This window comes from Pelophylax lessonae (genome assembly GCF_965119305.1).
Source record: "Pelophylax lessonae genome assembly, chromosome: 2".
Taxonomy (NCBI): domain Eukaryota; kingdom Metazoa; phylum Chordata; class Amphibia; order Anura; family Ranidae; genus Pelophylax; species Pelophylax lessonae.
The window spans coordinates 460,443,619-460,461,788 of NC_138769.1; the positions used below are offsets into that span (position 1 = coordinate 460,443,619).

At 41.8% G+C, this 18,170-nt stretch overlaps 1 protein-coding gene across 1 annotated transcript in view; it reads right to left on the reverse strand.

The window, feature by feature from the left end:
- HERC2 (HECT and RLD domain containing E3 ubiquitin protein ligase 2) overlaps positions 1–18,170 on the reverse strand; it is a 308,748-nt gene that overhangs the window by 72,067 nt on the left and 218,511 nt on the right. Inside the window, exons 67-78 of the mRNA XM_082245322.1 lie at positions 17,946–18,086; positions 17,626–17,817; positions 10,445–10,598; positions 10,005–10,112; positions 8,827–8,958; positions 8,587–8,745; positions 6,950–7,068; positions 4,940–5,065; positions 1,400–1,555; positions 1,192–1,307; positions 884–1,082; positions 594–808 (exon numbers count right to left, since the gene is read on the reverse strand). Of these exons, the coding sequence (XP_082101448.1) occupies positions 594–808; positions 884–1,082; positions 1,192–1,307; positions 1,400–1,555; positions 4,940–5,065; positions 6,950–7,068; positions 8,587–8,745; positions 8,827–8,958; positions 10,005–10,112; positions 10,445–10,598; positions 17,626–17,817; positions 17,946–18,086 (1,817 nt within the window). The remainder of the gene's footprint in view (positions 1–593; positions 809–883; positions 1,083–1,191; positions 1,308–1,399; positions 1,556–4,939; positions 5,066–6,949; positions 7,069–8,586; positions 8,746–8,826; positions 8,959–10,004; positions 10,113–10,444; positions 10,599–17,625; positions 17,818–17,945; positions 18,087–18,170) is intronic.

The window sequence follows — 18,170 nt, forward strand, 5'->3', positions numbered from 1 at the left end:
AAGTGGATATTATGCCACGTCTAATCAAAAACGTTATGTAGGCGTTGCTGTGTTGCTGAATCAACTACCGCTTCTAGCATGGCTCAGGGACTCCAGACATGACACCACACACTTAAGCCTAGTACACACAAGTCGAATGTTGGCCGGTTCAATAGACACCAGCTGACATTTGACCCGTGTCCGTCAGAAGGCACACGTTGGGCCAGCTTCTGTTGAAGGCTCGTGACTCAAAAAGGTCTACCATCCGTCTCCCAAATAGTTCTCCCAGACAATGGCTGAGAGTGCTAACCAGAGTGTTTTGACAGGGCCCCCATCAGAACACAATAGCTCAGCAGGGGAGATCGCTGTACTACCATGGGATTGTTAGTAAAGCAGCTCCGACCTGAGCTGTCAGTTTTTTTTTTTCATTTAACCTGCTGGGTTGAAAAAAAAAAAAAAAAAAAACTAGTGGTGTGTATGAGGCTTTAGACTTTTGAAAAGACATATAAAATGTATTGATCTCTTGTGATCACTTCATAGATGGAGGTGCTTTTCTGTATGTGGTTTATGTATTAGGGATGTCGGAACACATCGAATGTGTAATTGAACTGTACCTTCTGTTTCCATGGCCCAGTTTTCCATCTTCTGCCTCTCCCCAAGAATAAACTTCTCCTTCAGAAGACAGAGCAAGGCAATGTTTGCCACCAGAATTTACTGCCACCTTTTTCACAAATACATGTTGGATGGATTCCAGCAGTGTGGGTGTGGACACAGACTCTGTGCCACCAATGCCCAGCCTTCCACCAGCCCCATATCCTGTAGCGTATAGCTAAACAAAAGGAAAGACAGTAAGAAGCAAAGCCCTAGGTATAGCGACACAAGGTTTTAAAACACGGAATGTTACCTTCCCATCAGCTGTGACGGCAAACAATGTTTGTTCTCCCCCAATCAGCTGGATTGGTCGGAGTGTTGCCAATGCTTCACAAGGAGTTGGCACCTTCACTTTAGCACCTTCAATCCCTCCAAGTTGCCCTCTGTGATTATGACCCCAGCCATAGATGGTTCCACTTCCACCAGCCGACAAAGTCCAATCATCGGGTCGTCTACAAAGGAATCAAGTGTTGTTCCATAAAGCCAAAACATTCAGTGATCTGGTGAAAGCATTTAGCATTAATAATTGCACACACTATTTGAACATCCAGTACAACCAACCTGTTCATCCATTGAACAAGCTGTTCATCTTGTTCCCTCCTGAACATTTCATGACTCTCATGAAGAGCGTTCATGCTTTCATTATCTCCCATTAATTCTCGAATCTTCTTAGCAACCTTAAAAAGGTGATACAAAAAATTAAAGGGTAAAGGAGAAATCTTGTATTTTTCATCATTTTAATTCCCATTAATTATACAAAGTTGTTTACCTCATCCAAAAAGAGTCGAGGTAGTGGTGTTCTTTTGTCTAATGCTACAGCAACTCTAGAAGCCATGCAGTATCTTCTGAACCATGCCCACTTGTGAGTCTCCGCACAGCATGGAAGAGTATCCAACTCTAGGTCACAAGCAAGGGCAACCAATACCTACAAAAGTCCAGGTAAAGAACATGAATAATTCAAAACTAAAACCATTTAGAGAATTCAAAACAGCAACAAAACTAAATCACTTTACACTTGCAAACAAGCATTGGTTTGATGAATAACGTAAAAAGTAATGCTCTGCTTTGTGTTGAATGGCTAGAACAGCCACGCTAAACCAGGGTTCCTCCATAGGTTTCCTGGGGTTCTTTGAGCTGCATCTGATTGCAGTCCCATTTTCCAGAGCTAACACCACTTAGCAGGGCCAGCTGCAGGAAACCATTGGCCGATTGAGCTGTATATAAAGGCAGAATTCTATCAACCACTGTTGGGGGGGCATAATTTCCACTGGCCACCCATATAAGGGGTATTTTTCCCACTGGTTCTCAATAAAATGGTTTAAGCAGGGGTTCCCCAAGACTTAAAATTATTTTAAGAGTTTCTCTGGGGTAAAAAGGTTTAGAAAGGCTGGGCTAGAACATTGAATCAGCACATTGACACAATCATTTAAAAGCAACAGTATAATCCCTGTGGCGTGTCTCTAACAGTTGCGATCAGTGACATTTTATGTGTATTTATTTTCTCCATGAACAAATGATTTATCTTTTTTTTTTTCACAACTCTTCACTAGCTTTTTTTTCTGCTCTCTTAAACACAAACACTTTTTCGATTTCTGTTGTCACAATGGGTAACCCATCAACGCACATACCACTTACAAGAACAACTGAAGGAAAGATCCCACCTGGCTGCATTTACCAATGGTCTGCCAGCAAGCCACATACATCTCAGGGAAAAAGCAAAATAATACATACATTGTGTACACTATTTAAAGTTTATGTGACAACAAATGAAAATGTTTTTGGCTGGTAGGTATGTGTGGACAGAAGCGTGGCTCATCCCAAAAAAACAAAAATTTACTGTATATGCTGGCGTATAAGAGGACCCCCTAAATTTCCAGTTAACCACTTTAGCCCCAGCCCTATTTCGGACACTTTTTGTTCACAAGTTAAAACCAGTATTATTTCCTAGAAAACTACTTAGAACCCCCAAACATTATATATATTTTTTTAGCAAAGACTCTGGAGAATAAAATGTCGGTCATTGCAAAATTTTTTGTCACGCGGTATTTGCGCAGCGGTCTTTAAAACGCCATTTTTTTGGAAAAAATTTGAAAAATCACATTTCACTGCATTTAAAAAATACTAAACAGTAAAGTTAGCCCATTTTTTTTGTATATTGTGAAAGATGATGTCACGCCGAGTAAATAGATACCAAACATGTTACGGTTTAAAATTGCGCCCCCCCGTGGGATGGCGACAAACTACGGTCAATAGAGATCTCAATCTGCGACGATTTAAATTTATTTAACGGTTACCAGTTTAGAGTTAGAGTGTAGCTCTTTTTTTTTAATTATTGCCCACGCTCTGGCGATCGCGGCGATACCTCACATGTGTGGTTTGAACAGCGATTTCATTTGCGGCTCGACTTGCGTATACGTTTTTTTTTGTGCGCGAGCTAACGGTGACGGGGACGGCTAAATTTTTTTTTTTTTTTTTTCCTATTTATTTTTTCTTTTTTTTTAAACTTTATTACAGGTTTTTAAAAAAAAAAAAAATCTGATCACTTTTATTGCTGTCACAAGCAATGTAAACATCCCTGGTGACAGCAATATGTCGTGACAGGTACACTTTATGGAGGGATCGAGGGTCTAAAAGACCCTAGACCCCTCCACTACACTTCCCTGTATGCAAAACGCCGAAAACGGCATTTTTGCATACAGCCGTTTTTCAAATCTGCCGCCTTTTGCAGCACAGTAACCCGGAAGTGACGTCATGGACGCCGCCTCCGGGTTACGTCATCGGAGACCCGATCGATGCCGTTTCCGGCATTCATCGGGACTCCATCCAGCCGGCGGACGTGCCGGCTGGGTGCTCGGGGCTCCCGGTGGGACGGTAGCCCAGAGCAAAGCCGCGGAAGGCGGCGGGAGGGGGGGGACGTCCCCTCCCGCCCCCCCGGGTAACGATCGAGCGGCTCCCGAGCCGCATCGATCGTTACCGACGGAAAGCCGACCGTCGGCTTCAAACAACGGTACCGGGATGATGCCTCTAGCTAGAGGCATCATCCCGGTATAACCACTCAAAGTCAGCCGACGTAGAGGTTACGTGACTGGTAGTAAAGTGGTTAAAATAAAGGTTTTGGACTATACTCGCCGTATAAGACTACCCCCTTCGACCGTTTACACCCACTAATCTGTTAGCCCAAAACAAACGTCCCTAATCTCTCAACCCGCTGAATATGCGGTAATACTGTATGTACCGTACCTTCGGCTACATACAGTATACCGCGCTGAGGCAATCACAGCGAGCGATGTATTCTAATACAACGTTTCAAATTTTGGCCTTTTGGCGTCCCCCCTCATTCCTCTAGGAGAGTATCAGGCTGCTGTGGATGATGCTAAAAGGCAAATAGTACTCACATTTGGCAAGAGGTTTGTTTGGCTTGTGTGGGTGGTAAAGAGTTCTGTCTTGCCCAGATGTATGGTCTTCACATTGGTATAATAAATTCAAAGTCAGAGGTTGTATCATCATCAGCCCACCTCTCTGACTCGGCCAATCCGAGCAGGCTTTGTATTCATTTATAGAATACATCGCTCACCTTGATTGGCTCAGCACAGTTTACTGTATGTAGCCGAGGCTACGGTACATACAGTATTACAGTACATCCAGCGGGTTGAGAGATTATGGATGTTCGTTTTGGGCCAGATTGGCAAAGTAAAGTAGTCCTCACATTTTATACTCCGCATATAAGATGACCCCTCAATTTTTGGGGGATGTTTTTAAGTCATCTTATATGTCAGTATATATGGTATATGAAAAAAAGGATGCTGAAGGGACTTTGAGAGTTTTTTTTTTGTATAAATTTAGGTGACAACAAAACCAATTATTTAACTACATCTTTACATGAAATATATCCGTACAGGTGTCCCATAAGTTGTTATAATGTTCTGTTTTCTGAACTGCAATTCCATTGAAGGGTAAGCTGTGTGAGATACCCACTATTGCAAGGGTCCCCAAACTTTTCAAATGGCCAGTTTACTGTCCTTCAGGCTTTAGGGGGGCCAAATTGTGGTCAGTGGGGGTAGAATATGTCCCAGGCCCAACATCAGTGAGAATAATCATAGTCTCAGTGTTGGTGGTCATTAGGAAGAGGAATAGTAACCCATCATTGGTATCTGTGAGTGGAAGAGTACCCCAATGTTGGTGTCACTGAAAGGAATAGTGCCCAAAGGGCTAAATAAAAGCTAGCAAAGGGCTGTATCTGGCCATCGGGCTGCAGTTTAGAGACCACTGATTTATTGGAAAGAAAAAGGAGATAAAAGCTGGACATAACCTTGAAGAAAGGGCTGTGAAGTAATTGTTTTCCTCCTCTGACAATTGGGTCTTCGTATTCAAATTGTCTTTGTAAAGCTTCAGGTAGTCCCTTCACAAGAGCAGCCAACGCACTGCCAGTAAAACTCTTTAGGAAAAACAAACATTAAACAATTACCAGCATAAATGTACCCATTTTAATTTAATAAGAAATAAAACACACACCTATACACACACACACACACACACACACACACACACACACGTGTATCTCAAAAGATGCAGAATATCATCAAAAAGTTACTTAATTTCCGTAATTCAAGTCGAAAAGTGAAACTCATATTATATAGCTTCATTACACAGAGTGATATATTAAAAGCATTTCTTTCAATTTTGAGAATTATGGCTTACGGGTAGTGAAAGCCAAAAATTCAGTATCTCAGAAAATAAAAATGTTGTGAAAAAGTTCAATATTGTAGACTCATGGTGTCACACTCTAATCCGCTAATTAACTCAAAACACCTGTAAAGGTTTCCTTGGCAATTAAATAGTCTCTCAATCTGGTTCAGTAGGTTACACAATCATGGGGAAGACTGCTGACTTGACAGTTGTCCAGAAGACATTTATTGACGTCCTCCACAAGGAATGTAAGTCACAAAATATCACTGCTAAAGAATCTGGCTGTTCCCAGAGTGCTGTATCCAAGCATATTAATAGAAAGTTGAGAGGAAAGAAAAAGTGTAGCAGAAAAAGGTGCACAAGCAACAAGAATAACCGTAGCCTTGAGAGAATTGTGAAGCAAAGGCCATTCGAGAATTGGGGGGCAGTTTACAAGGAGTTGACTACGGCTGGTGTCAGTGGTTTAAGAGCCACCATACACAGACGTATTCAGGACATGGGCTACAACTGACATTCCTTGAGTCAAGTCACTCCTAAACGAGAGACAATGTCAGAAGCGTCTTAACTGGGCTAAGGAGAAAAAGGACTGGACTGTTGCTCAGTGGTCCAAAGTCCTCTTTTGGGATGAAAGTCAATTTTGCATTTCATGTGGAAATCAAGGTCCCAGAGTCTGAAGGAAGAGTGGAGAGGCACAAAAATCTAAGTTGCATGAGGTCCAGTGTGAAGTTTCCATAGTCAGTGATGATTTGGGGAGGAATGTCAACTGCTGGTGTTGGTCCACTCTGTTTTATCTAAACACAGTCTAAAGCCCGCGCAGCCCTCTACCAGGAAAGTTTAGAGCACTTAATGCGTCCCTCTGCTGACCAGCTTTATGGAGATGCTGATTTAATTTTCCAGCACAAATTGGCACCTGTCCACACTGCCAAAAGTACCAATACCTGGTTTAATGACCATGGTATCACTGTGCTTGACTGGCCAGCAAACTCGCCCTAGAGAGAACCTGTGGGGTATTGACAAGAGGAAGATGAGAGAAGCAGACCCAATAATGTAGACAAGCTGAATGCCTCTATCAAAGCAACCTGGGCTTCCATAACACAGCAGTGCCACATGCTAATCGTCTCCATGTCACACCAAGCCAATATTTCTGCATTAAAAAGCCTTTTTTTTTTTTTTTTTTTTTTTTTTTTAATTGGTTCTATGTATCCTTAAAATTTTCTGAGATACTGAATTTTGGGTTTTTACTAGCTGTATAATAATAATCAACATAATTAAAAGAAAGAAATGCTTGAAATATATTCACTCTAAGTGTAATGAATCTTTAGAATACAGGAATTTCACTTTTTGAATTGAATTATTGAAATAAATTAACTCTTCTAATTTTTTGAGATGCACCTGTACACACACACACACACACACACACACACACACACATAATAAGGTTCAGCACCACAGCTTTGAGAGGAGAAATATCTATGCAAGTGATGGCTACCAATGATCCACAATAAACAGTGCATACTGGTATAATGTGTAAAGCTGGCCTTTTAAAAATAAAAAAAACCTTTCCCAGGTATTTCATATCCTGAACTATAGGACAAAATACTAACAAGCAAGGAAAAAAAAAAAAAAGACATACCATTGCACGTGCCTCACTGTCTCCATCTCCCAGGAGCCTATTGATGTTAATAGACTGTCCAAACTCAGTAGTAAGAAGCTTCCTTAGCCTCTGTAATGCCCACATCCTGTGACCTGCAGCTGAAGAAAAGAATACATGAAAACGTAAAGGCTAAGTCCACTTTTAGGACTATGTTACACCTATATTTAGGGTGCAACATGATAGCATTAATGAGTCTGAAAAACTATTTGCAATTAAATTCATGCCTCATTCTGTTATGTTTGAAATTTGCCCAGCTTTGCATGGCTCCACCCACACAGCCATATCCAGAGGTGTAACTAGAACTTTCAAGGCCCCAGTGCAAGAAGCCATGAAGGGCCCCTCTGACCCCTGGGGAGACCCAGTCCCATGCGTCATTCCTGTACACCTGGATAGGTGGGGTGGCGGGGGCAGCATACAGAGGAATTGATCCCCTCCATTTTCTTCCTGCAATGGAGAGGGGATTGGTTCCTCTATATGCTGCCCCGCCACCTCTCCTATCCAGGTGTACGGCATGGGTCCCCTGGAGCAAGGGGTTGGGATAAGTGGCAGCAGTGGTGGTGATGGGGGTGGAATCAGTGGCAGCAGTGGTGGTGATGGGGGTGGAATCAGTGGCAGCAATGGGGGTGGAATCAGTGGCAGCAGTGGTGGTGAGGGGGTGGCGAGATCAGTGGCAGCGGTAAGGGGGGGGGGGTGATCAGTGGCAGCGGTAAGGGGGGGGGGTGATCAGTGGCAGCGGTAAGGGGGGAGGGGTCAGTGGCAGCGTGGTGGTGGTGAGGGATCAGTGGCAGCGTGGTGGTGGTGAGGGATCAGTGGCAGCGTGGTGGTGGTGGTGAGAGATCAGTGGCAGCGTGGTGGTGGGGAGGGGAGTGGGATCAGTGGCAGCGATGGTGCCATCCTCCCCCACCACCTCTGCCTCTTACTGATCCCCCCCCCCCTCCACAGATCATACCCCTGTAAGGATGACATCTGTGGTGGTGGGGGGGGGTAGGATAAGTAAAAGGCAGTGGTGGTGGAGGATGGGATCAGTTGTACTGGCAATTACTCACTTACTTAGTCAATCCTCCTCAGTATTCAGGTGCCTCCAGGAATGCCTCTGTGGGTCTCTTCGCAAAGAGGAGAGTCCCCCCCAGCGGCAGGTCACCCCTCCCCAGCGGTGGAACAACCGCACGGATGGGCCCTCAAACTGGCAGACCCAGAGCGGGCAGGCCCCTCACAGTGGGAGGACGGGCAGGTGGGCCCCAGACAGTGGCCCAGCCGGAACGGGCCCCCCAACAGTGGTGGAACTCTAGGACCAAGGCGCAAGTGCGACTGCTGCGACCCTGGTAGTTCCACCACTGGCCGTATCATTCATGTCCAGGAACAATATTGAATAAGTACAAGTTCCATCTGCCCCTCTGGCAGAGATTTACAAATGGAAAATATGTGAATAAACTGCGCTAACTTAAACTAATCTGTAAAGTAAAACAAAATATAAAGCTGCTGACAGTTGGAGTGTCAGATTTACAAATACCTTAGCATATGTATTTGTTAATTTACAGTAGTGTTTTGCCCATTGTTATCGCTGAACCCCAGGCATTCCTTTAATAAGTAATAATAAATTGTACTTCTGGACATACCTAGTGCGCTGAGCTGGGCACACGCTGCAAGGGATGCAGCTAGACGAGGAACAATGCCCCGATTGGATGCAAAATTTAGCCGGAAATCCAGAAGACAAGTGACCAGGTCCATGGATGGACAGGAAAGAATGCATCGATCTGAAAGAAGATCTTTTGGACCTTTACAAAAAAAAAATATGACATATGTTACACTATTACTTTTATTTGGTAGATTTGCAAAAATAAAAAGACAAAAATTACCTGCAGCAGGCATGATGGGATAAACTGTGAATCGCCATCCCCAGCCATTGACTGACCCATCACTGATGAACTTCCACTTCAGTTCATCTCCCGGAATTCGAAGTTCACTGGACCAGTCAGACCACTCGCGACCTGCCAAGCAGAATGCGGTAATAAAAGTCAATAAAACTGAAAACATAAAACTAATAGTGTACTCTGAAATCTGCTACTGAACTACGGTTTCTAACAGTAACTATTTGAGCCTGAAGGCCACATATATAATGCATATTAACAGTTTTTTCTACATTTTATGGTGTAAGCTAGGTGGGCTATCAACTGCTTCCCGACAATGTAACATGTTAATATGTCCTGTCATGAGATGTTTTCTTGTAAAAGAATACTTGAGCCCTTCTTAGCTGTCATCAAGATCATGTTGATTTTGCCATACATTAGGTTAAAAAACCACAATGTGGAAAGAGATTTTTGCACTGATTCTGCCAAATGTGATCATGTCAGCTGTCCACAGTTCTCTACTGTATATATGATCTGGTAATATACAGCTGTAAGGAGTCTGGGCTAATAAAAAAGGCTATACCCACAGCACTTACGAAGTGTCTAAAAAAAATGTTGGTTGTGGTCAGCCAGTTTAAAATCTGCACTAGAAAGTGACAGCTGGTAAAAGTGAGAAATCTGACTGAATGCTATGAGGCAGCAAAGACTGTTTTAGTATCAGACAATAAAGCCGATATTGTTCCAGTTCCAGGAATGCATGAAGGTCACAAAGGCTGCTTGCAATCTCTAACAATGAAAAAACTGCTATTTACCACTTAATAACCTTTAACCCTTTTAACTATAAAAACTATTTTACTATCACAGACACACTGTGCATTTTTAGATATAAGAAAACAAACTGTTCCTATTCGTTAAAAAAAAAAAAAAAAAAAACTACTACAATGATTAGCACTCATATGCTTTTCTGCAAATTGCCCAAAAAATATTTATGCAGATTGAAACCCAATAAAAAAGTTAAAATAAAAATAAAAAAAGTCATGCATCTTGACCATTTTATAAAAGCACTTTGTGCAATCTAAACAAAATAAAACTAGTCTATTTCATGACAAATGAAGAGTGCCCATTACTCCAACTACTGCAACATAAAAATTGAGCAGAAACCCAAAATATAAACCACTGCAAATCACCTGATCTGACTGACACCATCCTGTTGGCCCCATCCATTATGGTGAGTGGGTCATGGCGGCGCTCTGTCGAACACTGGCGATCAAATTCTACTCTAAGGCCTTCAGCACCTATACATCCACAGAGAGTACTTTGTTTTTATCACAATTATAAAGGAACATAAAATCTCCCATTAATAGCTATACAAAATAGCATGAAAAAGGTACAAAACAGCATTAGTAAACGGTTTTCTATTGTGTAGGAACTAGGTGCACCTTTTGCCTATTCATATTCAACAGGCAAGCCAATTATGCAAACACTATGCTGCTGAAAGCACAGTCATTGTATAAAGTACTCAAACAGGACAAACATTCCAGGCTTTTAACAAAGAATTCCTAATGTAGATGAATCATATAAAGCACTTTTAGTAAACTACTCTGACCCAAAACATCGATGTACTTACCTGGTATTTTAACGGTACCGCTGGTGGAGGTGTCATCAGTATACGGGTGGCTACTTTCCACTATGACAGGCTGCGAGGACAAGCGGCCACTCTGGGAATCTGTGGCCACATCTTCCAATTCTGTCACACATAGTTCTAGCAACATATCAGCTACCTAAAAGCAAATTACAAACCATTAATAGGAACTGCACCAAGTGGTATTATTATACAGGATTTATATAGCGACAACAGTTTGTGCAGCGCTTTAACATGAGGGCAGGCAGTACAGTTGCAATAAAATATGATAAAGTAGAAAAAAAAAGGGGCCCTGCGCGTTAGAGCTTAGTAGTAAAATTATAGTAATTTATGTTCATTTTGGCAACTACCAAGTCATTTTTTTCAGCGGTTGCATCTAGAATAGTGATTGCACCCAAACAGCAATTCAGCAGAACAGGTCAGGCGTATCCTGGATCATCTTTGGTCTGTCTGCCCCCGACTGGATCGCTCTTGGATTTATGACACTGCTTAAGGTAGTGTCCATTCCACTATAAATATTTTTCACTCTAGCCCAATAATCCATATTAGTACATTAACCTAACTCATATTTTCATTATCTTTAGACAGACATTCAAAGCGCCTGATGAATGGACGGAGGTCCATGAAACGCGTCGAGCCTACATTTACTCATATGTTCTATCTAATTGTGATATATCGAAAGACTAAGTTAAAAATTATCCATATGTTTAATTTTACTGTAATATATTGAAAGATCATGCGCACACAGAATATATATGCTACATTGTATCCATTTTATTCTTGAGTGATCCATTTTTGGTCCTAGAAAAATATTGTATTTATTGTGTATTCAATATGTATCGCTGTATTTACTATGTGCGCCATCTCTGTATGTATTTATGCTACAGTATTTTTATGTTTTAACTATATGATAATAAAGAATAAATAGATATTTTTTTGTCCAATTGACCTCAACCAAAGTCCCAAATCTTTTCTGCTTGTACACACATACATAGGGATGGAGGCAACTGGACATCTGTGGCAAATCATTTACAATATTTTTTTTTCCCAATTCAGCAGAACTACTTGTTTTCCCTGGCATGCAAGTCCTCCATATAGTCTTATAAATTGCACAAACTGGTGGCAAGTGATTTGGCTAAAGAGCATATCCCTAACTAATTTGCCCATGCCAGGAACTAAGGAAGCCCTCCATGACTGGGATGCTATGTGAAGATTAGGATTTTCCCCCCATTGAGAAATCTTTTACATGAGCTTGTTCTTAAAGCTACATTTCAGGCACAAAACCTTTCACTGAAATATATTAATTTATAGCTAAAGGGTTAAAAATCCACTTTGTGTGCACCAAATGCTTTAACAAGTCATAGTTACATAGTTACATAGTAGGTGAGGTTGAATAAAGACAATAGTCCATCCAGTTCAACCTGTGTAGGCATGTGTGGCTGTAATCATCTCCCATACCCCTGAATGTTCTGATCCTTGAGATGTAAGTCTAAGAGTCTTTTGAAAGCCACCATACTACCCGCAGAAACCACCTCTTGTGGTAGAGAATTCCACAATCTTGTTGCCCTAACAGTAAAGAACCCCCCGCGTTGCCTGAGGTTAAAACGCTTCTCCTCTAATCGCATTGTATGCCCTCGAGTCCTCATGCAATCCCTTCGAATGAACAGCTTTTTTTCTAAGCTGGGATCCCCCAGCTTAGTCAAACTGCTGCTTAGTCAAACTGCTACCTTATAAAAGTAGTAGTGAAAGCATCACTGTGCTGCACATAGCCTGTACAGAGCTATGAGAGGAGCCCTATCCACTACAAGCTGCCTGCAGAAAACTAACGGGGAGGATGGAGACAAGACCAGTCACTCTGTACAAGGAGAAAGAGCAACAGCGATTAGTCTTCATTACAGGAAGATCCTGCACAGAGGCAAAGTTTCACTCTGGATGACTGCACAGATCTGGAAGAAATATATTAAGCACACCAAGATGCAAAAAAGACACATGCCTCTTAAATTTAGACATGATTTGCTTTTCCCAGGGTTCAGCTTTCAACATCATGATACCTCCATGTAGAAAAAAATCTGCACTATGAAAATTACATTAAAGAGATATTAAAGGCAGATTTTTTTGTTTTAAATATCATGTCATACTTACCTGCTCTGTGCAGTGGATTTGCACAGAGCAGCCCTGATCCTCCTCTTTTCGAACCCCAAGCCGGCACTCCTGGCCCATCCCTCCTGCTTGAAGCTTGCTATGGTGGCTCCCGAGGCCACAGCTTTGGGTGTCCATTTACATACAGGGCACAGCTCAGCACCGCCCCCATTCTCTCATTGGAGCCATTGGCGCCCACTGCTGTCTCAGCCAATGAGGAAGAGACCGGGGGGAGCTACTGCTCTCTTGCACATCGCTGGATCGAGATGCGCTTCAGGTGAGTATCAGGGAGGGTGGCGCTGCTACACAGGTTTTTTTACCTTTATGCATAGAATGCATGAAGGTAAAAAACCTTGAGCCTTTACAAACACTTTAAAACAAAAACTCAACATCTATGGCATTTTGTCTGATGCGGCAAGACATCCCATAGAAGTTTCTTTCATGACCAGTTAAAATGTAAGCTTTTGTAATCTCTGGTTTTGGCTATTTAATTGTATTTTCTACATAACACGTCCACACTGCAAAGACACAAATGGGCTGATTTATTAAACGCATATACAGTGGGGAAAATAATGATTTGATCCCCTGCAGAATTTGTAAGTTACAAAGAAATGAAGGGTCTATAATTTTTTATCATATGTGTATTTTAAATTAAAGAGACCGGATATCAACCAAAAATCCAGAAAAAAAAACACATGATACAAATGTTATAAATTTAATTTGCAGTTCAGTGAGTGAAATAAGTATTTGATCCCCTACCAACCAACAATTCTGACTCCTACATGTGATACACAGATTAGTCCTGTCAATTTAAGAAGGTGCTCTGAACAACAACTCGTTAGGTGTATAAAAGACACCTGTCCACAAAATCTCTTTCTTCCATTCAAACCTCACCATCTTGGACAAGACCAAAGAGCTGTCAAAGGACATCAGGCGCCCGATTGTCGACCTGCACAAGGCTGGAATGGGCTACAAGATGATCAGCAAGAAGCTTGGTCAAAAGGGGGGCAATTGTTAAGGCGATTGTTTATTTTCAAATGGAAGGAATACAAAATAACCATCAATCACCCTTGGTCTGGAGCTCCAAGCAAGATTTCACCTCATGGGGTAAGGATGATCATGAGAAAAGCAAGGGATCAGCCCAGAACTACATGGTAGGAGCTTGTGAATGATCTCAAGGCAATTGGGACTACAGTCACCAAACAAATCCTGTAGTGCTCGCAAGGTCCCCCTCCTCAAGAAGACACATGTACAGACCCATCTGAAGTTTGCCAATGAACATCTAAATGACTCAGAAAAGAATAGGGAGAAAGCGTTGTAGTCCGATGAGACGAAAATCGAGCTCTTTGGCATTAACTAGACTCGCCGTGTTCGGAGGAAGAAAAATGTTAACTATGACCCTAACACCATACATACAGTCAAGTAAGGAGGTGAAAACATTATGCTTTAAGGGCTGTTTCTCAGGTAAAAAGGTACCGGAGACTTCGGTGCATTGAGGAGCCAATGAATGGAGTCATGCATAGTAAAATCTGGGATGAAAACCTTCTTCCCTCTGTCATGCTGGAAGACCCATCTTCAATGTTGTGGCCATTACCCAAAACATGCCGCCAAGGCAACAAAGGAGTGGCTCAAGAAGAAGCAAATTAGGGTCATGGAGTGGCCTACCCTGTCTCAGGACCTTAAAATCGATAGAAAATTTATGGAGGGAGCTGAAACATTTGAATTGCCATGTGACAGCCAGGAAGGATTTAGAGAAGATTCGTAAAGAGGAGTAGACCAAAATCCCTCCTGAGATGTATGCAAACCTGGTAACCAACGACAAAAAATGTCTTGCCAACAAGACATGGGTTCCCCCCTTCCCCCCCCCCCCCCCCAAGTATTAAGTCATGTTTTGATTGGGGATCAAATACTTATTTTACTCACTGAACTGCAACTCCATTTAGAACATTTGTATCATGTGTTTTTGATTGATATTCTGTCTCGATCATTTAAAATTACACCTATGGTAAAAATTATAGACCCTTCATTTCTTTGTAAGTGGGCAAACGTACAAAATCTGCAGAGGATCATATAATTATTTCCCCCACTGTTTGCTGTTCACTTTTCTCTTAGCTTAGTGAATGAGTAGGTGAAACTTGCCCAATTCCATTATCCAATCATGTGCAATCAAATATATGTGTGTGTGTATATTATATATATATATATATATATATATATATATATATATATATATATATATATATATATATAAATAAATGTGATTTCTTTTTTTCTCCTTGCTTGCATGCGATCGGGTATTCTTTACATATTGAGAGTCTAACCGCATTGAATGAGCGAAGAGAAAATTATCTTGCAAAGTTAACAGCCTTTGGTAAATCAATCCCAAAAGGCCTAAAGTGCTGGAGCAATAAACGTTTAGTATTGCCCAACAGCATGGTACAGCTTTGAAATTTATTGGGCGCTGTGTCATTGCCAGTAGGTCCAATGGCCAATGTTACTCTAGGGGAGTAATTCATTTTCTGAAAAGACAGCAATTATGCATAAAATATGTTTGCACCCACCTTTATGACCCATTCACTCACTCTATGGATTGCTAGCCTATTTCTGCTGGAACCTGTGCAGCTTTTATCGGGACAGGTATCACTATTATTTTCTGCTAATAAAGCCTTTACCTACAATGTTCTCTTGTTTCATCCCCCTAATGCTTTATATGTCAGTGTTTTTCTAAAGCATCAGAAGCAATAGCTCCCCAGTCACCAAGAGATATTGTGGACTATTAATCATCAAAGCTGACATGGATTCCTCAATATAACTGCATAATACAGCAGTTTTTGCCTTTAAATAGAAACTGCTGACACCAAGTCATATGGCATGTTATACCTTCTGTCACATACTTTAAAAAATAAAGCAATAGAACCTACAGCTGCATTCCATAGATCACCCTCAGCAAGCGCACTTGAGGAAAAAAAAAAAGCAGCAAACTGATTCTGGCGGGGAAGGAGACACAACATTAAATGGTAAAGATTTAGACTGTTCCAAAAGGAAATATGCATAACTGATGTATAAACAGAAAGAAAGTAAAAATGATTGTTATGCTCACTGCTATGCTACAAGCATTACAAACCCTTAAATGTACTCTATTTTTATATACAATATTAAAAATATATAATAGGCGTACACAATTAAAAAAAAAAAAACACCCCTTACACCACTCACTAAGTTTTTTCTCTCTCTCTTATTATTTGGTCTCCCACTACCATGTTTATGCCTTTCCCAGGTTTCCACTAGTTTGTCTAGAGTCCTACTTAAAGTGGTTGTAAAGGCACAAGGTTCAGGTAAAAAACACATTCTGTGTGCAGCAGACCCTCCAGTCCCCCCTAATACTTACCTGAGCCCCATCTAGATCCAGCGATGACCACAAGAGCCTTGGCACTCTGGGGACTCGCAATCCTGACTGGCTTTTTGCAGCAATGGGAGTCTTTGGCTTTCGCTGCTGTCAATCACAGCCAGTGAGCTGATCAGGAGACGGAGGGGGGCAGGGACGAGTCACAGATCCATGTGTGAATGGACACACAGCTGCGGCTTGGGTGCCCCCACAGCAAGCTGCTTGCGATGGGGGTACTCGGCAGGAGGGAGGGGCCAGGAGCACTGATGTGGGACCCAAAAAGAGTAGGAGCATGGCTGCTCTGTGCAAAACCATTGCACAGAGCACGTAAGTAGAACAGGTTTGTTATTTTAGAAAAAATAAATAAATAAATTGTTGAATTCTGCATATATGAGAATGGCCTGGTTGTAATAAAATAATTTAACCAGATTACTTTGGAGTCATTGAATATGAAAAAATATGCAGATAAGGACATTTAGCTTTTCCCAAACTTTTTTGAATTTTTGTACTTACTATAAAATCCTCTTAGAGTTCATTAAGGAACACAGTAATTCTTAGAATTTTCAGACTGTCAGGAAATCCAAAAGCATTCCAACAGGGAGGAGGGCAATATAACTCATCCACCTTACCAATCCACGTCAGACTCATCCACCTTACCAAATCGCTCAGTGTCCGCTGCTCCTCTCTGTCAAGCCCTCCACTGGCTTCCGCTCACCCAACAAATTAAATTCAAAATACTAACATCTTACAAAGCAATCCACAGCTTAGCCCCCAGCTACATCACCAGCCTCGTCTCAAAATACCAACCTAATCGCTCTCTTCGTTCCTCTCAAAACCTCCTGCTCTCTAGCCCCCTTGTCATCTCCTCCCATGCTCGCCTCCAGGACTTTTCCAGAGCCTCTCCAATCCTATGGAACTCCTTACCCTTATCTGTGCGATTATCTCCCACTCTATTAGCTTTTTGGAGATCTCTGAAAACCCTCCTTTTCAAAGAAGCCTATCCTACCAACCCCTAACAAATGTAACTTAATTTTCTCCATCAACTCATCCCCCACAGTTATTGCCTTTTGTTTCACTTGACCCTCCCTTCTAGATTGTAAGCTCTAACGAGCAGGGCCCTCTAGTTCCTCCTATTGTAACTGTATTGTCTTCCCTCAAATTGTAAAGCGCTGCGCAAACTGTTGGCGCTATATAAATCCTGTATAATAATAATAACAACAAAGGCCAACAGGCCCAGGAAAAACAGAAACCCAGGGAATGTGTGAAGCTCAAACAGCTGTTTGAAGGACCTAACACTTGAAGCTGGCATCAGATGAGGCCCGATTGCCCGCTTAGTAAAACTTAAAATTAAAAAGTCTACTCTCCTGGGGACACTAACAAAAGATTATGGCAAGATGATTGTGGGCAAAGTTATCCTGTGCTCGCCATTAGCTTTTTTTTCTTGCTAGTGTCAAATTCTCCCACAGGCTGTAGCATAACCTGACAGTCAAAAAATTCTAAGAATTCCTATGTCCCTCCATGGGCAAAAAATTAAAGGGAGTGTATAAGCATGTCTCAGTCCTAGCATGCAATATGCAAAAAAAAATGCTTGAAGATATCTTGGGAAAGAAAAGAATATATGTAACAGCAATGATACACTGACCTGTGGATAAGCAGTTCCCATGCCTGACAATACAGCAGACAGAACGTCCTTGCCCTTTTCTCCAGCTCTGTGAGAGACAGCCAGTTTAAGAAGGTCAACCATGACTCTTGTGTCATCAGGGATAAGCAAGCTGGTAAATTCATCCAAGCACTGGGGTTCAGGGCCAGGCACTTTGTTCTGGCTTTCCACATCCTAAATGTAAGACAGAAATTTAGTATTCCTAAGTTGGGGGAGACAACAGAGGGAAAAGGGGGTAGGACCACATCAGGGTCACCCCTCCACAATGAATCATTTAATTGATAATGTAATCTGTCACTCACCTCTTTGGTTTTAGTCATGGTCTCTGCAATAATACTAGCTGCCCCAGGATCATCTGTAACTGGAATGAACGGTCGAGAGGAGGCAGCAGAAGCTGAAGGAGTAACAGCCGATGGAGTGACAGCATCTTCAGCAGGGGCTACCTAAAACCAAGGAATGAAAAACATGAAAACCATTTACTGTGCAAAGTAAGGGCTTGGATAGTCCTCAAACAGTCAAAGAATCAA